General features: G+C 41.1%; 1 protein-coding gene across 1 annotated transcript in view; it reads left to right on the top strand.

Moving 5' to 3' along the window:
* LOC132142767 (ubiquitin carboxyl-terminal hydrolase 43-like) overlaps nucleotides 1–21,345 on the top strand; it is a 65,195-nt gene extending 43,850 nt beyond the window's left edge. Inside the window, exons 11-13 of the mRNA XM_059552874.1 lie at nucleotides 1,642–1,800; nucleotides 8,023–8,181; nucleotides 20,097–21,345. Of these exons, the coding sequence (XP_059408857.1) occupies nucleotides 1,642–1,800; nucleotides 8,023–8,181; nucleotides 20,097–21,139 (1,361 nt within the window). The 3' untranslated portion in view covers nucleotides 21,140–21,345. The remainder of the gene's footprint in view (nucleotides 1–1,641; nucleotides 1,801–8,022; nucleotides 8,182–20,096) is intronic.
* The last annotated feature ends 552 nt before the right edge of the window (nucleotides 21,346–21,897 follow it).

The raw sequence follows: 21,897 nt of genomic DNA, 5'->3' as shown, positions 1-21,897 counted from the left end.
GAGGATTCACATTTCAGTGAAATAATGACCCCAAATATTTCTCAGTTCTGCAGCAGCTATTTCAAGCAAGAAGCTTACATCAGATTGTGTAAGGCGATGCTCTTGTCACTTCTGTCTAATGGCAACCGAGGCACAAAGTTAAAAGGCGATGAGGAAAAAGGTGGCCAAGAGACACAAGGCAGATCATGATGTTCAACCAGGAGGAAAGCCTCGTTTCTGCACAAGCCGATGGATATAACGGCTAGAATTTACCAAATTTAGCAGTTGTCAGAAAAGGACACTTTGATGAAGCTGAATTAACTTTATACTTGAAAGAACAAGGCGAACTACAAACTATTTTATGTGAAAATTACATACTAAATAATTACACTGCAAACTCTCAAATTATTAATATCACTATGAAAAAAAAAAACATTGTAGGACTCAAGAGTACTTTGTTTATCTTACCTCAGTGACACAGTGTCTATTCTAGTTTTTAAGCTTAATTATCTTCAATAATGCTTATGCAATTTAATCTCATGAAAATTTGCTATATAAAATGTATCTTGTTCAGATATTTTCATGGAAAGCAAGCCAGAAATAATTTAATTCATTTTGAATTTAATTAAATGTTTTAATATTGAATTTTGAATTGAATTTTATTTTCCATTTACTCCAGTGCAGCCTTTTCACAAAATATAAGAAAAATACACTTGTAAAATAATACATAGACCCATTAAATATAATAATAACATACAATTTCAACAATTTTTTCAATATAATTAATTACCCTATGTGCCACATATATATATATATATATATATATATATATATATATATATATATATATATATATATATATATATATATATATACAGTACAGACCAAAAGTTTGGACACACCTTCTCATTCAAAGAGTTTTCTTTATTTTCATGAAAATTGTAGATTCACACTGAAGGCTTCAAAACTATGAATTAACACATGTGGATTTATATACATAACAAAAAAGTGTGAAACAACTGAAAATATGTCATATATGTGTCAAATATGTCATATTGTAGGTTCTTCAAAGGAGCCACCTTTTGCTTTGATTACTGCTTTGCACACTCTTGGCATTCTCTTGTTGAGCTTCAAGAGGTAGTCACCTGAAATGGTCTTCCAACAGTCTTGAAGGAGTTCCCCGAGAGATGCTTAGCACTTGTTGGCCCTTTTGCCTTCTGTCTGCGGTCCAGCTCACCCCTAAACCATCTCGATTGGGTTCAGGTCCGGTGACTGTGGAGGCCAGGTCATCTGGCGCAGCACCCCATCACTCTCCTTCTTGGTCAAATAGCCCTTGATGCCTTCAGTGTGACTTTACAATTTTCATAGTCATGAAAATAAAGAAAACTCTTTGAATGAGAAGGTGTGTACAAACTTTTGGTCTGTACTGTATATATACATATACATATATATATATATATATATATATATATATATATATATATATATATATATATACTGGATATGTGTGTGTGTGTGTGTGTGTGTGTGTGTGTGTGTGTGTGTGTGTGTGTGCTGTCAGCAAAAAAAAATGACAGTAATAGTGTTGTCCTAATATGTATGTATATACTTGAGCATGAAGTGTAGAGCCTAGTGAAGGTAATGAGTCTGTGTTTTGAGCAGCATACTGCAGGAACTCAGTGGATGGTCAGTGGTATGCCTACGATGACAGCAGTGTTGAGCCGGTGCCTGAGGGGGAAGTGTGCACACGTGGTGCTTATATCCTCTTCTATCAGAGACGAGATGCCATCCCATCCTGGTCAGCTAGCTGCTCGCTGCAAGGTGAATGCTCTTCTCTGAATCTTTGTCTTAATTGTATACCCACACTATAAAAGGGCAAACCAGCAGAAAACATACTGAAGTTTGCATTATAAAGAGAATACAAGAATCAGCCGCTGTAGTTTTGTTCATTTCAGCCTGTCAGGTGTCGTCTTTGTATTGTTTTTACTTTATACTAAAATAATTTATATAAAATTTATATTTGTTTACTTTATACCAGAAACTGTTAAAGTTTGACTTCCATTATTAATTTATTCGCCATTGACTGCTTTCACATTTGTTTTTTGTTTTTTTACATTTGTTTTTTACATAAATATATCGATTGACGGCAGTAATTAATTTGTTTACTTATTTATTTTTAATTTTTTATATTAAATTTTCCAAAAACTCCAATCCTCATCCACATTAGTAGATCATTTCAGTCTGGTAGTTGTACTATTTTTTTTATGGTTTTCACAAACCATGTATACATGTACATGTATATACTTCCATTTTTTGTACTAAGAAATTTATGATTACATTTTCAAATCTGCTATTTAGTTTGTTAGAATGAATTTAGTTTGTCAAAATGCAGTATTGACTGCTTTTATTTTCACTTCACTATTATTCTACTGATTATTTTATTTTATTTTAATAATTCCACTCCTCAAAACACCGAAATAGCTAATAGAGTAACTTTATCTATTTTATTCAAACAAAGTAGGGCATTCTGGGCTGTGAATATCCACCCCACCCTTTAAAGTGCAATTATTTTATATTTTTGTTTATTTTTTATTTTTTTTACTTTTACTTTTTTCACTTTGGGGGAGAAGTGTTTAAAGCTAATATTTCACAACATTTGTATTTTACTGCATTGATCAAATAAAAAACATAATAAACTTCAAAAACGTTTTTAAAAAAATATTACCAGCCCCATACCTTTGAACACTAGAGTATATGCAGCAATGTCAAATGGAAAAGTCACATTCAACCTCTGGGTGGCTCCAAGAGCTTTTCTGCACATGCAGCTCTCTTCACCTTCTCTATGAGAACCACATCTTCAGAATCCAAATATAAACACAGAAATGACACAAATGAAATAATATGTATTCAGCACTAGTCCAAAGTCTGCCTGATCACTGCATAGCCACGACGTAACCTTGCTGCTGATTCAAAAACAAAACATTTCCAGAAAGGACAAGGTGCTGATTAGGCATAGATATGGCTTTGAGCTGCTTGTCACAAGGGGCTGGAGACACAAAAGTTCACACACACACACACACACACACACACACACACACACACACAGAGAGACAACACACACACAATCTGTCAAAGCTTTTTTCACTTTCCCTTTATCCTCCTGCATCTCTGCTGCTGTTTGCCTTCCTGCTCAACCCCTTTCCCTCTCCACACCACAGAAGTTACATTATATGATACTTCAACAAATCACATCTACAATCATATCTCAAGTAACAAGATTATAGGGATATAGCTTAAAAAAATGATTATGATGACTGTATGTGTCCACTAAAGCATGCTGAGCGGGCGTGTTCAATTCATTCTTTACGTGAGGTGAGCAGCAGACTCACACATCAAAAAGTCGAGCAATTTCAACTTTATGCAAATGAGAGGTAAAAGCACTGCATGCCAGTGAATAAATGTGAGATGAATCTATTGGCATCTGTCTAAGCTTTTTCAAATCTGCCTAGAGCTGGTGCATTCAGTGCTCAAATGTCATTCTTCCATATTGCTAGATAAAATCAGATTTTGATTTCACACTTTCTCTGTAGCTACAGTATAGGTTATGGCTGGGTTTAAAATGTTTGGCACAATCATAGCAGCTTTACATGCGTAAATTTTACACATGTCTTACAGTGATTTGAGGGAGTTTCTTCTACACCAGTCGACACAAACACTACTATTCAAAAATGTAGGTTTAGCAAGTTTTTTTTCTGACCAGGACTGCAAAATAAAAATATAAAATTGTGAAATATTGTTTTAATCTAAACCACCTGTTTTCTATTTAGAAATATTTTAAAATGTAATTTATTCCTGTGATAAAAACAGAATTTTCAGCATCATTACTTCAGTTTTTAGTATCACATGATCCTTCAGAAATCATTCTAATATAATGATTTGTTATTATTATCAGTGTTGAAAACCACTCTTGCTTTATAATTTTTGTAGAAACCGTGATACATTATTTGGGATTCTTCAATGAATAGAAAGTTGAAAATAATACGATTTATTTGAAATAGAAATTTTACATTTTAATACAACATTACTAGTGTCAACATTCCTAAAAGCAGCTTCTGTTGTAGAGCTCTTAAGACTGAATCTTTTTCAAGTTTTGAAGTATTTCTATTTCAGTTGAATGAACATCAGTTAGCGATCGCTGTGGTTTATCATCCTCCAAAATCAACTTTTTAAATGAATTCTCAAACTTCTTAAGTAACGTTGTTCTTAAATATGACAGACTTTTAATCATGGGGGATATCAACATTCATGTTTGTTATGAGTTAAACTCCCTGGCCAAGGATTTTATTCGTTTGGTTGACTCATTCGATTTTAACCTTTTTTACTATTTTAGATTCTGTTATAAATCCAACTAGTACTGTTTTATTTTAATGCATGACCTGCAGTATGTGACAACTGTCTTAAGTTTTAATAGTTGACATAAGACAGCATATTATACCTCCAAATTGTGATTGGTCTGATCCCTCTCTTTGTACTTCTACCTTTAATGAATTCCAGACAATCTCTCTAAAAACTCCTTTCAAGATATTATTACGCAGATAAAACCTTCTACATGTCCAAAAGACATCATTCCCACATGGTTCTTGCTTGAGGTCTTCGATGTTGTTGGGCCAAATATTTTAGCTATAATAAACAAGTCTCTTCTTATAGCGACTGTCCCAAAATACCTAAAGCATGCAATTGTTAAACCCTTGCTTAAAAAAATCTAATCTTGATCCTACCATCCTATCAAATTATAGACCCATTTCAAATGTATCTTTTCTTTCAAAAGCCTTAGAAAATGCTGTTTTAGTACAACTGCAGTGTTTTCTGAGTCAAATAGTATTTTTGAACAATTTCAATCTGGGTTTGGGAAACATCATAGCACTGAGACTGAACTTTTAAAACTTTTGAATTATATTTTATTATCTGTAGATTCAGGAGACTCTGTGATACTTTTACTAATAGATTTAAGTGCTGCGTTCAATAATATAGATCATAGAATCCTTACATCAATCCTTGAACAATATGTGGGCATTACAGGTTGTGCTCTTGACTGGTTTATATCCTATCTTGAAGACAGAATGTTTTCTGTTTGTTTTTATGGTTTTTCTTCATCTAGATCTATTTTGCATTTTGGAGTTCCTCAGGGCTCCATTTTGGTCCCTGTTCTGTTCTCTTTATATATGCTTCCTCTGGGGTACATCCTTACCAAGCTTGATGTGTCAATTCATTTTTATGCTGATGACACCCAAATCTACCTACCCTTGAGGAAAAATGATAAAATAGGCTTAGGATCACTGAATATGTGTTTGTCTGGTATTAAGTCTTGGTTTTCTTCAAACCTTTTGCATCTAAATGAGGGGGTCATTGTGTTTGGGTCTTCGGGAACCCCCGATTATGATTTGGGACATCTGGACTCCTACAGAAAACTGTCTGTGAAAAATGTGGGTGTTGCTTTCAATTCTGCACTCAAGTTCGATAAACAGATAAATCCTGTAGTCAAATTCAGTATCTTCCAATTAAGATTGCTATCAAAAGTCAAGAGGTTTCTATCGTTTCAAGAGTTCGAGAGAGTGATCCATGCCTTTGTGTTATCACGGCTTGATTATTGTAATTCCCTTTATATGGGATTAAGTCAATCAAATATAAATCGACTTTAGATGGTTCAAAATGCAGCTGCCAGACTTTTGACTGGCACCCACAAATTTGATCATATCTCGCCTGTATTCTGCTCTCTGCACTGGCTGCCGGTCTTGTACAGAATCAAATGTACTATTTGCTTAAGCTCTGAGTGGAACGGATCCTGAATATCTCTGTGATATTTTAAACCAAATACATCTCTTAGATCTCTGAGGTCTTCTGAGAAAAGAGTGTTGATGTTCCCGAGATCTGTTTTTTTTAGCAAGGTTTTGTACAGCACAGTGGTCAACTACCGTTGTTTTTATTGTGCTTTATTCATTTTGCAAGTTTTACTGTTAAAATGCAGTGAGCTGTTTTTAATGATATATGACTATATATTAATATTTTATTACACTACATTTTGATATTATCAGAGGTGCTGTAATGTCATTTCTCATGCAGCAGAGGCCTTCGGTTTCTCCATTCTGGCAGTAATTAAAATGGATGAGTTATCAGTAGCTTCCATTGACACACGGTATAAATTAGTTCTGTGAAGCCTGAGTTGAACTCTTTGAAATATTCTAAGCAGCTTCAAGCAACAGTTCAAAATAAAAAGATTCCACATGACAGTTCAATTGTTAAGAGATCACTGCAATGATTAGAGCAAAAGTCACATAATTTACCTCCCCACTAACGTGCCCCAGAGCATTTATGCATTAACCTTCAAAAACTTCATCAAATCATCAAACATCATTTTAAATTACACAAAGATAATGCAAGTAATACAGTAATGCAGTTTTTAAATGATGATTTCATTTTCTTTAAGGGGAAAGAGCTGTCCAAACCTACCTGGCACTAACTAAAAAATTTATTGCCCCCTCCTGATAAATCATGAAAGAGCTTTTATTAACCAAATTATTTTAGAAAGCTGAGTTAAATTACACTAGCCACAGGTCTGATTACTGCCAGACCTGTTGAATCAAGAAATCACTTAAACAGAATCTGTCTGACAAAGTGAAGCATGCTTAAAGAGAAACACGTTGTGCTGTGATCTAAAGAAATTCAAGAACAGATGAGAAACAAAATAGTTGAAATGTATCAGTATGGAAAGGGTTATAATGCCACATCTAAGGCTTTGGGACTCCAGTGAACCACGTTCAGAGCCATTATCCACAAATGGAGAAAACTTGGAGTGAATCTTCTCAGGAGTAGCCGGCCTACCAAAATTACTCCAAGAGCACAACATCAACTCATCCAGGAGGTCAGAAAAGAAGAAGAACTGCAGGCTTCACTTGCCTCATTTAAGGTCAGTGTTCATGATTCATCAATAAGAAAGAGACTGGGCAAAAACGGCATCCATGGGAGAGTTAAAAATCAGAAGCCACTGCTGAACAAAAAGAACACAAAAAAAATTTTTTGGCCAAAAAATAACTTGATTATGCCAAAGATTTTTGGGCAAATATTCTGTGGACTGATGAGAACAAAGTTGAACTTTTTGAAAGGTGTGTGTCCAGTTACATGTTGCATAAAACACAGCATTTCATAAACAGAACATCATACCAACATTCAAACATGGTGGTATTCATGTGATGGTCTGGGGTTGCTCTGCAGTTTTATAATTAATGGAAGCATGAATTCTGGACTCTATCAGAAAATCCTGAAGGGGAATGTCCAGCCATCAGTTTGTGACCTCAAGCTCAAGCGCATCTGGGATAAGCAGCAGAGCAATGATCCCAAACACACCAGCAAGTCCACCTCTGAATGCCTCAAGAAAAACTAAATAAAGATTTCGGAGTGGCCAAGTCAAAGTCCAGACTTAAATCTGATTGAGATGCTGTGGCATGACCTTAAACAGTCCATTCATGCTCGAAACCCCTCCAATGTGGGATTGAAATAAAATAATTCTGCAAAGATGAGTGGGCCAAAATTCCTCCACAGTCACAATAATATGAATGTTAGAATAAAAAAGACATATCTCTAAGGTCATGTCTCAATGCATCTCTTCTTTCAAACCTTTTGAGACATTTTCATATGCTGCTCTGTAACCCTGTTTTGTAAGGTTATTGCACCAACTGCCCACCAGCATTTTGTAATCATTTTTATGCACACTGGAATACTTGTTTGGATCCATTCCATCTCATCTTCATGAGCATTTAATGGAGACGAGCCTCTCAGATACAAAGACTAGAGCAAAGTGAAAACAGGTCCCTGGAATTTTCATGCACTTTAGCGCAAAATCCTTCACCATAAAGCATGAAATAAGTCTGTTTACTTATTTCCAAAAAGCTACATGTGCAGATGAGTCAGTTATCAGAATAAAACAACAGTGTTTTGACTTGCATGAGTGGAGCAAAGTTTACTAAGCGAGCTACTTATGACCCACAGGTTGCTCTAGCTCCTCTACATCAGACCACTGGCTCATCCGACTGAACGCAGACAACAGAATTTCAAATTCAACTAGCAAGCTTTCCAGTTCATCTTCAGCACCTGAGCCCCAAATACAAATTCTTTCTATCGTCCATGAGCCTCAAAAGGAAGACAATGGTCAGTGCATTCTTAATTTATATCTGCTACTTCTATTTCTATTCTTTCATCAATTGTAAACAGAAAGTATTGTTGTATTAATTAAGTGCTGTAGCCGTGACGTCAAAACCCAGAAAACAGATTCGTCATGGGTTCCCTCAAGATTCCCTTAAGAAAACGTCTCAGGTTACGAATGTAACCATGGTTCCCTGAGAGGGAACGAGACACTGCGTCCTCTGAGGGGACACTATGGGGAACACCTTGTTGTGACCCGTGTCTGAAGCATACTTTGAAAAACGCCAACGTGTTGGCCGGCGACAGCCTCTGACGTCACTACCAGCGCGACTATAAATACGCGCCCATAGGACCCGTCACTTATCTTCTTCGTGAAGCTTGCGTCCGAAGCATGGCAGGGAGCTAGAGGACGCAGTGTCTCGTTCCCTCTCAGGGAACCATGGTTACATTTGTAACCTGAGACGTTCCCTTTCAAGGGAACTTCGAACTGCGTCCTCTGAGGGGACACTATGGGGAAAAGTATACCCACGCCGCCATGCTGAGGGGAGTGCAGACCAGAATCATGGCAAACACTAAGTACCAACTCTACCGCTTTTCTCTTCACCGGGAGTCGCCCCGGGACGGTCTGACGGCTGCCTTATGACATTATCCCTTACGGCCAAAGGCCTAAGCTACATACCCAACTTATCCTGTAGGCCCTGGCCCGGGGTAGAGCTAAAGCCTTGGAATCACAAAGATTCCTTTAAAGGGATACGGCTAAGAGCCTGGCACTTTCCTCTACCAAGTCTTTGCCTGAAACACAGGGGCTACTGCTAGCTTTCGCAAAACTTGCCGAAAGGGCTGTCCCCACAGCACTCTAGTAGCGGCGCCCTGTTCTAGATAGGTATCCGAGGATACCTAGGTGGAGTGGTGCCCAAGATGAACGGGGCTAAAACCAACTCAAGAAAGGGCACGAAGCAGCAGCGCGAAGCCCTTACCATCTAGGGTTTTTAGAAAGAACGCAGAGACTAGCGTGCGAACTTACCACAATGTGGATTTCAGAAAGTGTGCAAAGACTTCGTGCACACTTACCATAACATGGATTTACAAATACTGTTCTAAGGAGGGACTCTCGTGGAACTCTGTCAGAGCAGCTCGTAGAAGAATGGCCTGGGGGCAGAGCAATTGGAGGCCTCAGCCCCTGCCTCAACAGGATGCCTGCTCTCACAGAGCGTCTCAAACAGTATGTGGTGCTGGAGCGCTCTGAAGAACCGGGAATCAGTCTCCCAAGAGAGGAAGACTCCGAGCTCCGAGCAGCATGCTCATAGGTGACCCTTTCAGAAAAGGGGAGCGCTGCTGAACTACCCAAGAATTGCCCACACAGCCCCCCCAAGTTGAGGGGGCTTGGGGTGTACAATCAGTACACACCGGTTGGATGAAGCCCAAGGAACACCGGGGCAAATCATCCCAAGAAAGGGAACGAAGCGGAGCGCGTAACCCTTACCATACAGGATTTTAGAAGGTGCGCAGAGTCTTGCGTGCACACTTACCACTTTACGTGGATTTCAGAAAGTGCGCAGAGTCTTGCGTGCACACTTACCACTTTACGTGGATTTCAGACAGTGCGCAAAGCATTAACGTGCACACTGACCACCATGTGGATTTGAGAAAGTACACAGGCTTAGCGTGTGTACTGAAAGGTTACCTGACAACCACCGTATGTGGGAGCTCACATTCAGAGAGGCCTGTGAAGCCTGCTACCTGATAACCACAATATGTGGGAGTTCACCTACAGAGAGGCCTAGAGAGGCCTACTATCTGTTACCAGATAACCACCTAAGTGGAAACTGAAAGCAATATGGAACTCGACTCCAGGGAGGCCTGGTGAGGCCTACTACCTGACAACCACAAATCGCGGGAGCTCGCTTTTTAGGAAATGCACAGTATGTGGGAGCTAAATCTCCAGAGAGGCCTGGTGAGGCCTACTACCTGGCAACCACAGTATGTGGGAGCTCGTCTTCAGAGAGACCTGATGAAGCCTACTATCTGAAAACCACAATGTGCTATTTAGTGGAACACACAATATGTGGAAGCTAAATCTCCAGGGAGGCCTGGTGAGGCCTACTACCTGGCAACCACAGTATGTGGGAGCTCGCCTTCAGAGAGACCTGATGAAGCCTACTATCTGAAAAAACCACAATATGTTATTCCGTGGAAACGCATAGTATGTGGGAGCTAAATCTCCAGGGAGGCCTGGTGAGGCCTACTACCTGGCAACCACAGTATGTGGGAGCTCGTCTTCAGAGAGACCTGGTGAAGCCTACTATCTGAAAAAGCCACAATATGCTATTCCGTGGAAACGCATAGTTTGTGGGAGCTAAATCTCTAGGGAGGCCTGGTGAGGCCTACTACCTGGCGACCACCGAACGTGGGAGCTTACCTTCAGAGAGACCTGGTGAAGCCTACTATCTGAAAACCACAATATGCTATTTAGTGGAAACGCATAGTATGTGGGAGCTAAATCTCCAGGGAGGCCTGGTGAGGCCTACTACCTGGCAACCACAGTATGTGGGAGCTCGTCTTCAGAGAGACCTGGTGAAGCCTACTATCTGAAAAAACCACAATATGCTACCCCGTGGAAACGCATAGTATGTGGGAGCTAAATCTCCAGGGAGGCCTGGTGAGGCCTACTACCTGGCAACCACAGAACGTGGGAGCTCACCTTCAGAGAGACCTGGTGAAGCCTACTATCTGAAAAAAACACAATATGCTATTTAGTGGAGACGCACAGTAGGTGGGAGCTAAATCTCCAGGGAGGCCTGGTGAGGCCTACTACCTGGCAACCACAGTATGTGGGAGCTCACCATCAGGGAGGCCTGATGAAGCCTACCACCTGATAACCACAATATGTGGGAGTCCACCCAGCCCCTCATGTTGAGGGAAGCGATGCTTGAGGTGTATAACAAATACACACTGGTTGAATGAAGCCCATGGAACCCAGGGCTAATCATCATAAGAAAGGGAACGAAGCGAAGCACGTAACCCCTACCGTACAGGATTTTAGAAAGTGCGCAAAGTCATGCGTGCACACTTACCACTTTACGTGGGTTTCAGAAAGTGCGCAGAGTCTTGCGTGCACACTTACCACTTTACGTGGATTTCAGACAGTGCGCAAAGCGTTAACGTGCACACTGACCACTATGTGGTTTTGAGAAAGTACACAGGCAAGCGTGTGTACAGAGAGGTTCCCAAGCATCGCAGAGGCGCTGGATCGCACGGGAGCGGTGAGCTCCAACCCTCTTTTCTAGGCGAGGGGAGCATCACCTGAGGCAGTAAATACAGAGCTTCTTGCCGTAACCACCACCTCCCCGGATGCGCCAAGCGGCCAGGCGGCCCCTCAGGGTGACCTGGCCGGACATCTATGGAATTCCCTGCAGTGCTGTGCCAATTCTTTGGCCACCTAGCTACTGTAAAGGAAACTCACAGAGATTGTTAGTAGACATATAACCACCAGCAACATAACGTCCATAAACAGGTAGAGCAAGGGTTACGTACTCACCCACCCTCCTGTACTGGAGTCCCGCTTGCGGGGCGCCACCTTCTGGTCCGGACCATCAATAAGGTGGTTGCTATGAACATAGACCCAACCAAAAAACATCATCGGTCCAGGTAGGAGACTGTTATGTGAGAGACTGTCCACCTAACCTCGATCAGGTGGAAAGCTGGTGGCTACAGGGGAATTAGGCAGGGGAGGACAAAAAGCAGAGGTTAAAACAGAGGTTAAAACATCCGGAGCTACTAGGTCTTCCTACCGCTCTGACCCGGGCGAGGACGCTGCCTCGTCTGAATCACGTCCCTCAGACCCTGCTTACCACACCGTGACCCGCGGTTCCTCTTGCCCCTGCCCGTAGGCGGGGGAGGAGCGCGAGCCGCAACACTAGCCTTCTGCGCCCATCTAAGATCCTCAGATCGAGATGGGCCAGGACCCCTGTGTTGTTCGGGCTCGGACCTGGACCTCGCCGGTATCCAGGTCCTTCAGCAGACCAGCCTGGTAAGCCTGAAGCACTGCCATCGTGTGCAACGAAGCCACCGCCTGACCTGCTGCTGCGTATGTTTTGCCATTTAAGCGGGATCTAAAAAAGGGGGAATTGAGAGAGGACGTTTCCCCCACAGAGAGATAGCTAGCCAGCATCTCCCTACAGGGGGCATCCTCTCATAGCCGCTTTCGTGCATGCTCCCGATATCAGCATAACTTGTATGCTGAAACCGATGGATGTGAGAGAAAAAACGGCCTCTTCCATTCCCTTTCGACTTCTGCAGCTAACAGCTCCCCATACGCAGGGCAGGAGGATTGAGAAAGGCTCAGCCTCAGCTTCTTCTCCACTCTCAGACATCTCCTGCTCTTCCTGGGAAAAAACCCAGCAGAGCACTAACTTCAGTACAAGAAAGGGTTAATGACAACGCATCTTCCTCCCGAAGTTCACTCTCGTTTGCCGCCGGAGAGTGTGAAAGGAAAAAAGTCCCTCTCTACACTCCTCAGCGAGATCCACCTGTAATCCCCCCGAGCTCATCCTCCTCCGTGCCTCGGCAACGGTGGGTCCTGAGCCGCGGGATCCAGATGGCTGTCCCTCTTTCCTCGAAAAGAGAGGCAAACGAGAGAGGAGCTTTTTCACCGAAAAACGCTCGCAGTGCACGCAGATTGCCCCCTCGAGGACATCACGCGCGTGCTCTCCGCCCAAACAAGAGACGCAAAGAATGTGTGTGCCGTATAACACTGACACGGATGTACACACTGTTTAAACGCCTGCTAGTGGATGCCATGACAACAATAATAGATCGCTCTTACCGTTTTGGTCGTTTCTCAGATGCACGCTTCAAACAAAACAGTCAATGAAGACGAAGAAGATAAGTGACGGGTCCTACGGGCGCGTATTTATAGTCGCGTTGGTAGTGACGTCAGAGGCTGTCGCCGGCCAACACGTTTTTCAAAGTATGCTTCAGACACGAGTCACGACGAGGTGTTCTCCATAGTGTCCCCTCAGAGGACGCAGTTCGAAGTTCCCTTGAAAGGGAAACATCCAAGTGTCATCAATTTATTTTTACCACAGACCTTGCTTTACTCATTAATTGAAAACCCTATTAAGAAAACCTATAGGAAACTCTTGAGGGAAACCGTGGCAAATTAGTTTTTTAGGTTTAGATGTCACTGCTGTAGCACTCAATTAAAATAATAGTCATTTCTGGTTTACAATTGATGAAAGTCATACATGACCTTCTCCATGATTTTAAATAATTTTGACTCAAGTTGTTTTGCGCACTGAATGGAAAAAGTAAATTATCTGCCTTCCTTGTGATAGAAATCTGTTAAAGATGAAATTTAGTTTAAGATGAAATTTTTGCATTTTGCAAAATTGTATTATTATTGAATTAGGAGTTTTGTTTATATATACATTAATCACTGACAGGTTGAGGAAAACTGTTAACACTTTACAATAAGGTTTAATTTACGGTTTGCTACATTATTTATACTTATACTAACAATGACAAATACTTCTAAAGCATTTAGTAATCTCAGTTAATGGTAATTTCAACATTAACTCATATGTTAATAATATATATATATATATATATATATATATATATGTCTGTGTGTGTGTGTGTATATATATATATATATATATATATATATATATATGTGTGTGTGTGTGTATGTGTGTGTGTGTGTGTGTGTATTGTTCATTAATGCATTACCTAAAGTTAACTAATGGGACCTTAATGTAGATGTGTTACCAGAAAACTTAATTTATTTATAAAATAGCACATACATTAAGCAATATAAGGTAACACTTCATTTTAGGGTGTCCTTATAACATGAACCAAGAAACGTCTCAGTTACGTATGGTAACCCTCGTTCCATGAAGGAAGGAACGGAGACACCACGTCTGTGACCGACGAAAATGGAATATCGCTTTGACAGACCCATCTTCTTCAAATGTAAACTAAACGAGCCAATGCACATTGGCATGCAATTATTGCATCCAGCTGCCGCTGATCACATTGTGAGTATAAGAAGGCAGCAGGTGCAATGCCAGTTTTTTGCTGAGGAGCCGAGCCCGTGACCCGGCAGCTCAGCGGCGGTACAGCAACCATGGCGACGGGACGTGGCGTCTCTGTTCCCTCCTTCAGGGAACGAGGGTTACCATACTTAACCGAGACATTCCCTTTCAGTCGGTCACTCTTGACGCCATGTCAGATACAGACGAAAATGGGATCCCTACCAAAGCACCATGGGTGCTGCCCCTTCCAGTGCCCTGTGCGAGCGACCTGCACCCCCTATTAGGTGTAGGCCGGGGCTCAGAACAAGTAGTTCCACTCACCATTGTCAAAGCACTACCGCACTGGGTGAGATTGGATAACACTGGGAAAACGTACCCATTCTGCTTGGAACAGGGACGTTGCGGAAGCCCCATCCTTCCCGAAGGAGGTCTCGGGAGCAAATACACATATAGCATCCGTTTAAGTGTATATGGAGAAATTTGAGGTGATTAAAACTATTTTGGGAAGGCAGAAGTCTGCCGGGGAAACATGGGTTCCAAGGCTATACCGTGGACTATACACATACGGTTACCGCTTAGGTTCTTAATATGGAACCCAGCCTTCCATGGTTCTCACGGATTCATCATGAAGGCCTGGTGCCGGACATTCCGCCGCGTCCAGCTGCCTAGGGTGATGGAGGATCTCAACAGGGTCTACAGTACAGACACTCTGGAGCAGTTTTACCAAGCCAACACTAACTGGGGCCTCTCGGTGCCACTACCCGTTTGAGGTGAGAACACAGGAGGATTCTGTAAAGGGCTCTACACGAAGGCTTTAGAACCTAGCGAACGTGTTAGGGGTCGCCCAGCCTGCAGCTCTACAAATATCTGTCAGTGAGGCGCCACGAGCCAGTGCCCAGGAGGATGCAACACTTCTAGTTGATTGAGCTCACAATCTGAACGGGCAGGGCTCACCCTGTGCCTGATAAGCCAGGGTTATGGCAACCACAATCCAGTGGGCAATCCTCTGCTTAGAGACGACATTCCCCTTTTGCCGTCCTCCGTAACAGACAAAGAGCTGGTCTGAGGTCCTGAAACTTTGTGTCTGGTCTACATAGCATCTCAATGCTCGGACGGGACAGAGCAAAGCCAGGGCTGGGTCTGCCTCCTACAAGGGCAGCGCTTGCAGGTTCACCACTTGTTCTTTGAAGGGTGTAGTGGGAACCTTGGGCACGTAGCCGGGCTGGGGCCTCAGGACTACCTGGGAGTAAGCTGGCCCAAACTCTAGGCATGAATCGTTGACCGAAAATGCATGCAGGACCCCTACCCTGTTGATGGAGGCCAGTGCAAGCAGGAGCTTTTCAATGAAAGAAACTTTAGCTCAACTGAATGCAAAGGCTCGAATGGGTCCTGCTGTAGTGATTTATGCAGTAGAGTCAGGTCCCAAGACGGTATAGAGGGGGGCCAGGAAGGATTTAACATCCTGGCCCCTCTAAGGAACCTGATGATGAGGTCATGCTTACCCAAAGACTTCCCATTCACAGTGTCATGATACACAGCAATAGCGGCAACCTGGACTTTGAGGGTGAAGGATGACAGAACAGGTGAACAGGTTCCACTTCAAGGCGTAAACGTGTCTTGTAAACGGTGCTCTTGCTGAAGTGATGGTGTTCACTACCTAGCCCCAGATCGCGGCAATGGGACTCCGCCCCCCTGAAGGTAGCAGAGCCTGGTTTGCAGCTCCGAGATGGTCATCTTCCCGCAGTGGGAACATGACTCATCCACGAAGGCCACCTCAGCGTACTCGACGCCCAGACATGTGAGGCAGTGATCGTGACCATCACCCGTTGCCAGGTAATGACCGCACCCAGAAACACACGGGTGAAATGGCATCCTTATAAGGACGATCCATCGTCTTTACAAAGACGCACCCGTGAAGCTCTTTTAGAGAAATTTGCTCTTTAGGAAATGCTCTTTTAGTGCTGAGGCGCACAGGGGCATTGGCCGCTTGCAACACGACAGGGGGTAGTGCAGCCTGAAGTGCGCAACCCACTCAAAACAGGAAAGACCACTGCTGAAGTGCCATTTCGCCAACACACAAAGCTTCAGAGAGCATGCTGAACTCATAGTTTTACAGCAGACACAGTTGAGCAGAACGATACTAACGCTTAGGTCCGAAGCGAAAAGCTGGTATTCATTGCACCTGCTGCTTTATACTCACGCTGTGATCAGCAGCAGCTGGATGCAATAATTGCATGCCAATGTGCATTGGCTCATTTAGTTTACACTCGAAGAAGATTGGTCTATCGAAGCGATATCCCATTTTCATCTTTCACCTACGTGGCATCCAGAGTGACCGACTGAAAGGGAACCCTAGTCCTAACACTAACCATATAGTAAGTACATGTAGTAAATTAATATTATTTAGTACTTAAATGTATACTTACACTCTAACAAGGACACCTTAAAATGAAGTGTAACCCAATATATTTACAATTTTACAATACTTACAACAAAACAACATTTGTTGTTTTAATTTGCCAATAAAACGTTAAGTAAAGAATAAGAAATATAATTTTTATACAAAATTTTAATTTTATAAAAAAAAAAGTAAGTCAAATGTAATGTGAGTGGCCCAAAACTGCAATGCGTTGTTTGAGGAGAAATGCTGTTATTATTTAAAAAATTAATTGGAAGGTCTCAGATTTCTAATTAATTTTATTTCCAATTTGATGGTTAAATTCAAGCAATAACTGATGTTTTATTGTAAATATTATAAAACCATAAATACAATGGAGATCAAAATTAGAGAACAATCTACAAATACTTTTTTTCTATAATATTGTTAATCAAAATTTAAAGGTATATTATCTGTAGGTATACCACTGTTATTTTGTCAACGTTTGACAAAATAAACAAGGCATTTTAACAAAAACCTTTATTTTGTGGAAAACACAGTGATCAAAATTAGAAAATGGTAACCATTGTAGCACGAAAGAAGATTACAACTAAAACTTTGAAGTGTCAAAAATTAGGAATTGAAGAGGCCCTTGCTTTGAATGACTTCAGCACACCTATGGCAGCAGGACATCATCAGTTTCTCACAATGTTTTGGTGTGATCTTCTCCACTCTTCTTCCAGTGTCTTCCATAGTTTGTTGACTGTAGTGGTTTCTTACTCATAACTTTGTCGTCAAGGATTTTACAGAGATTTGTTTGTCATTATTTAAATATTTTCAGTTTCAAGGAACTGCTTTACCTGTTTTGGTGTGTGAGGGGCATTGTCCTGCATGAAAATTGCTGGCTGATTGGGAGATGCTTGCAGGGAAGAAACATTTGCATTCACCCTGTCATGTAGCTGTATAAGAGTCAGATTCATGCAGCAGAAAAACATCCCCAAACCATGACATTTCCTCCTCCACCTCTCACTGATTTGTTTTCGCACTTGGGTTCAGTCTTTCCCCAGTTTGACACCCATTGGACCCAAATAAATTTAACATGCTCTTATCACTAAAGTGAACGAAGGTTAGCCTAGCCTTTTGATTCTTTCTGCTGATGAGAGGCTTGGTCTCTGCAGAGTGCAATTTCAGTCCGATTTCTCTTTAATGTTTTGAGACAAATCCTTACCCTGTCCACCACTGAACTGGCAAGCAATTCCAGCTGCAGTGTTGAACCCATTCCCCTCTGAAAGTCCATTTGTCTTACATGGTCAACCAGCCTCCTTGGGGTACTTGAATGAATTAGTGTCAATAGCCCCTTTCACATATAAAGTCTTTACTGGATGATTTCCCGTAAATTACCGTTCAGAGATAATGTGTGAACAGGCCCTTTTTAAAAATATCTGTAAGTTCATCCCAGCAATTTACCGGTATGAGAAGTTGTAACATTACAAGTAAATTGCCGGAATGATGCTGTGTGTGAACGCAGGGGTGGACTTTCCCATAAAGCAAAGGTAGGCGACCGCCTAAAATTATTTTCATATAGGAGTTGTGCATTAAGCACTGACACATGAACGGTTGCTGTGTACGCCTGACCTGCCTTCCGTTTACATTATACTCTCTCACACATACATATATTCTTCTCTTACATACTGTACACACATTTTCTTCAGACATACATTCATTCTGTATATAAGTATGTGAATGGAGAATGTATGTGAAAGGAAGCAAAAATATATGAATGTGAAAAGAAGAACGTCAGTGTGTGAAAGCAAAAACATATGTAGACTGTGAAAAAAGAATGTATGTGCGTGAAAGCAAAAATATATGTGTGTGAAAGGAGAATGTATGTGTGTGAAAAGCAAAAATATATGAATGTGAAAAGAAGAATGTATTGTAAGTGTGTGAAAGCAAAAACATATGTAGCCTATGTGAAAGGAGAATGTATGTGTGTGAAAGCAAAAATATATGAATGTAAAAAAGATGAATGTAATTGTGTGACAGCAAGAATATATTTATGTGAAAAGAGAATGTAAGTGTGTGAGAGTGTAAAAATTAATTATGGTTTGTACGGTACGGTGTACAGTCATGGCCAAAAGTTTTGAGAATTACATAAATATTGGAAATTGGAAATGTTGCTGCTTAAGTTTTTATAATAGCAATTTGCATATACTCCAGAATGTTATGAAGAGTGATCAGACGAATTGCATAGTCCTTCTTTGCCATGAAAATGAACTTAATCCCAAAAAAACCTTTCCACTGCATTTCATTGCTGTCATTAAAGGACCTGCTGAGATCATTTCAGTAATCGTCTTGTTAACTCAGGTGAGAATGTTGACGAGCACAAGGCTGGAGATCATTATGTCAGGCTGATTGGGTTAGAATGGCAGACTTGACATGTTAAAAGGAGGGTGATGCTTGAAATCATTGTTCTTCCATTGTTAACCATGGTGACCTGCAAAGAAACGCGTGCATTGCGTTGCATAAAAATGGCTTCACAGGCAAGGATATTGTGGCTACTAAGATTGCACCTAAATCAACAATTTATAGGATCATCAAGAACTTCAAGGAAAGAGGTTCAATTCTTGTAAAGAAGGCTTCAGGGCGTCCAAGAAAGTCCAGCAAGCGCCAGGATCGTCTCCTAAAGAGGATTCAGCTGCAAAAAATTAAGCAGCACAACAGTTTAAACACTGATAATAAATCAGCATATTATGATTTCTGAAGGATCATGTGACACATGATGGAGTAATGACAAGACTGGAGTAATGGCTGATAAAAATTCAGCGCTGCGTGACAGAAATAAATTATATTTTAACGTAATAATAAGACCGGAAACCAATATTAGAAATTCCAATAATATTTCACAATATAATTTTTTTCTATATTTTTATTAAATACAGCCTTGATGAGCATTAGAGACTTCAGTTAGAAACACCAAAAATCTAACTGATCCTAAACTTTTGAATGGCAATGTATATATAAAAAGCTATATTAACTTGACGCCACTTGACGCACACACACACACCACTCGCAAAAATAAAAAAAATAAAAAATCAGAGCACAGAAACGTACACGTTGCCCCGCAATTTTTATTAATAAAATAGCATTGTGGATCACTTATATTACCTAGCAACGAGGAGGTAAAATCACTGTTTTGAAGTAACTAAACTCACAGCTTAGTTTTTAATTTTTTTATATGTGCTTCAGAATACAATTAATTTATAAAATATGCTTAAAAACTGCCTTTCTACTCCTGTTAGGATAGCTTTAAATAGGACTAAGCATTGACCTTTTAATTTGGGACATTGTAAGTTGTTCTCTAATTTTGATCTCCGTTCTGGTAACACTTGTACAATAAGGTCCCATTAGTTAACTTTAGATAATGCAATAACTAACATTAAATAACAATGAACAGTAAATTTGTTACATTATTTCCTAATCTTTGTTAAGCCTCCATTTTCTGCTTTTAGATGTAGTTGAGCCAACGCCATTTGTACGAAGCGTCCGGGGCCACAGTATGAGTATGCGCTACCACTCCAAATCCAAGACGGGCCCAAGCAAAGTTCTTCCACTGCGCTGGTCATTTGCATCCAAGGACCGCAGAAAGCCCTCCAGCATCGCGCCACAACCTGGAAACGACGAGCTGGTGGAGTATCTCGAGTCCGGCCGGCGGCCTCGATGCACCAAGGAGCCCATAGTAAGTATCGTGGCTAGTCCTTCACAGGTCAAAGCTCAGATTCGCGAGGATGATTCTCTGAGTTCCCCGAGCTGTAGCAGTACTGTGGAGCGATGTAGCTATCAAGGTCCGGATTCCCCCAGACTGCCCGAAGGCCAGAGCAGACCAGCAGCAGACCTCAACAGCATCACATCCGATGGCTCGTTGGCCAAAAACCATTCAAAAACCAGGCAGGAGCACAAAAGGACTCGAGCCAGTAAGTCGCTTCAAGGTTCCCCCAGTGCACTTTCCAATGGTACTAGCAACTGTTCATCTTATTCCATAGACTCCTCTTTAAAACAGCTACCAAACCAGCCGGCTGCGACTAACAGAACTCGTCCCAGCCAGACGCAGATAGCCACAGGGGACAGCAGGAGTAAAGACAGTGCCACCATCAGTACCACCCAATTGAAGAATGAGGTGGTTCACAGGAAAACGTTTTCCAGCAAGAGCTTGACCAAACTGTCACTATCCAGTGGGGCTCCAAATGGAAAGGGCACTGAGGTGAGGAAAACTTGCATTGCTCACAAGAGCACCAGTAATGCAGTTAACAACAGAGAAAAACAGGTTTGTTCAACCACAGCTGATATGAAACGAGCCCACAGCTCATCCAATATTCAGAGCAAGCTAGATATGACTCTGAAAAGGACGCTGTCACTCCAAAGAAACGGTCCATTGGTGCCGGCCCCCCAAAAAGGACCAGCTGTAGATAAATCCTCCTATGCAACACTACAGAAAACCAGATATAGCAGCACTTCACTTGGCAGACAGAGACCTGTGCCTGAGTCCTGCTTCTGATGGGTTTCATCCTCACTGTGGAAATAGTGTTTGTACTGTAAAGTAAATATGTTTTATGCACATGACAACATTTAAAAATTGCATGCTGTTGCTCTTTTCCAAAAACTAGTGAGCAATGAAAATCATTTTATGCATGTTTCCAACACAAAGCCTGGTTGAAAAGGCTTAAAACACCTAGTTTTCATCAAAGGCAGCAGGTAGTCTTTAAAGAGATTGCATATCTGTAATGCATTGCAAAAAATTCAGTGAACAAATCCAAGACAACAAGTGAAACGAGAGAAAATGTTCATTATAAATGTGCATATAGAATTATTTAATAGTCACTATATAGACTACCGTTCAAATGTTTCGGGTTGGTAAGATTTATTTGAAAGACACCTCTAATGTATTTCATCAAATAAGTAATCCTTCAGAATTCATTCTGTGCTGATTTGTTGCTCATGAAGCATTTCTTCTTATCAATGTTTATCCATTTAATGCATCTTTGCTGAATAAAAGCATTGATTTCTTTCAATAACAAAAAATCTTACTCACCGCAAATATTCAAACAGTATTGAATGTTTCTTCAACTACAGTATGAGCACTTTTGACCCTGTGGACTTTTAGAAAATAACACTTAATTATTCCATTTACAAGGTCTCTTTTTTTTTCTGAAAAAAAAAAAAATTCCACCAGACATTTCAGTAATTTCCAGCATATCTCAGATTATGTATTATGTTTAGTGACATTCAGGGATGGGAAGCACATTTTGACATTTG

The sequence above is a fragment of the Carassius carassius genome, chromosome 1 (genome assembly GCF_963082965.1).
Source record: "Carassius carassius chromosome 1, fCarCar2.1, whole genome shotgun sequence".
NCBI lineage: Eukaryota > Metazoa > Chordata > Actinopteri > Cypriniformes > Cyprinidae > Carassius > Carassius carassius.
This window is presented reverse-complemented; position numbering and strand designations above follow the sequence as displayed.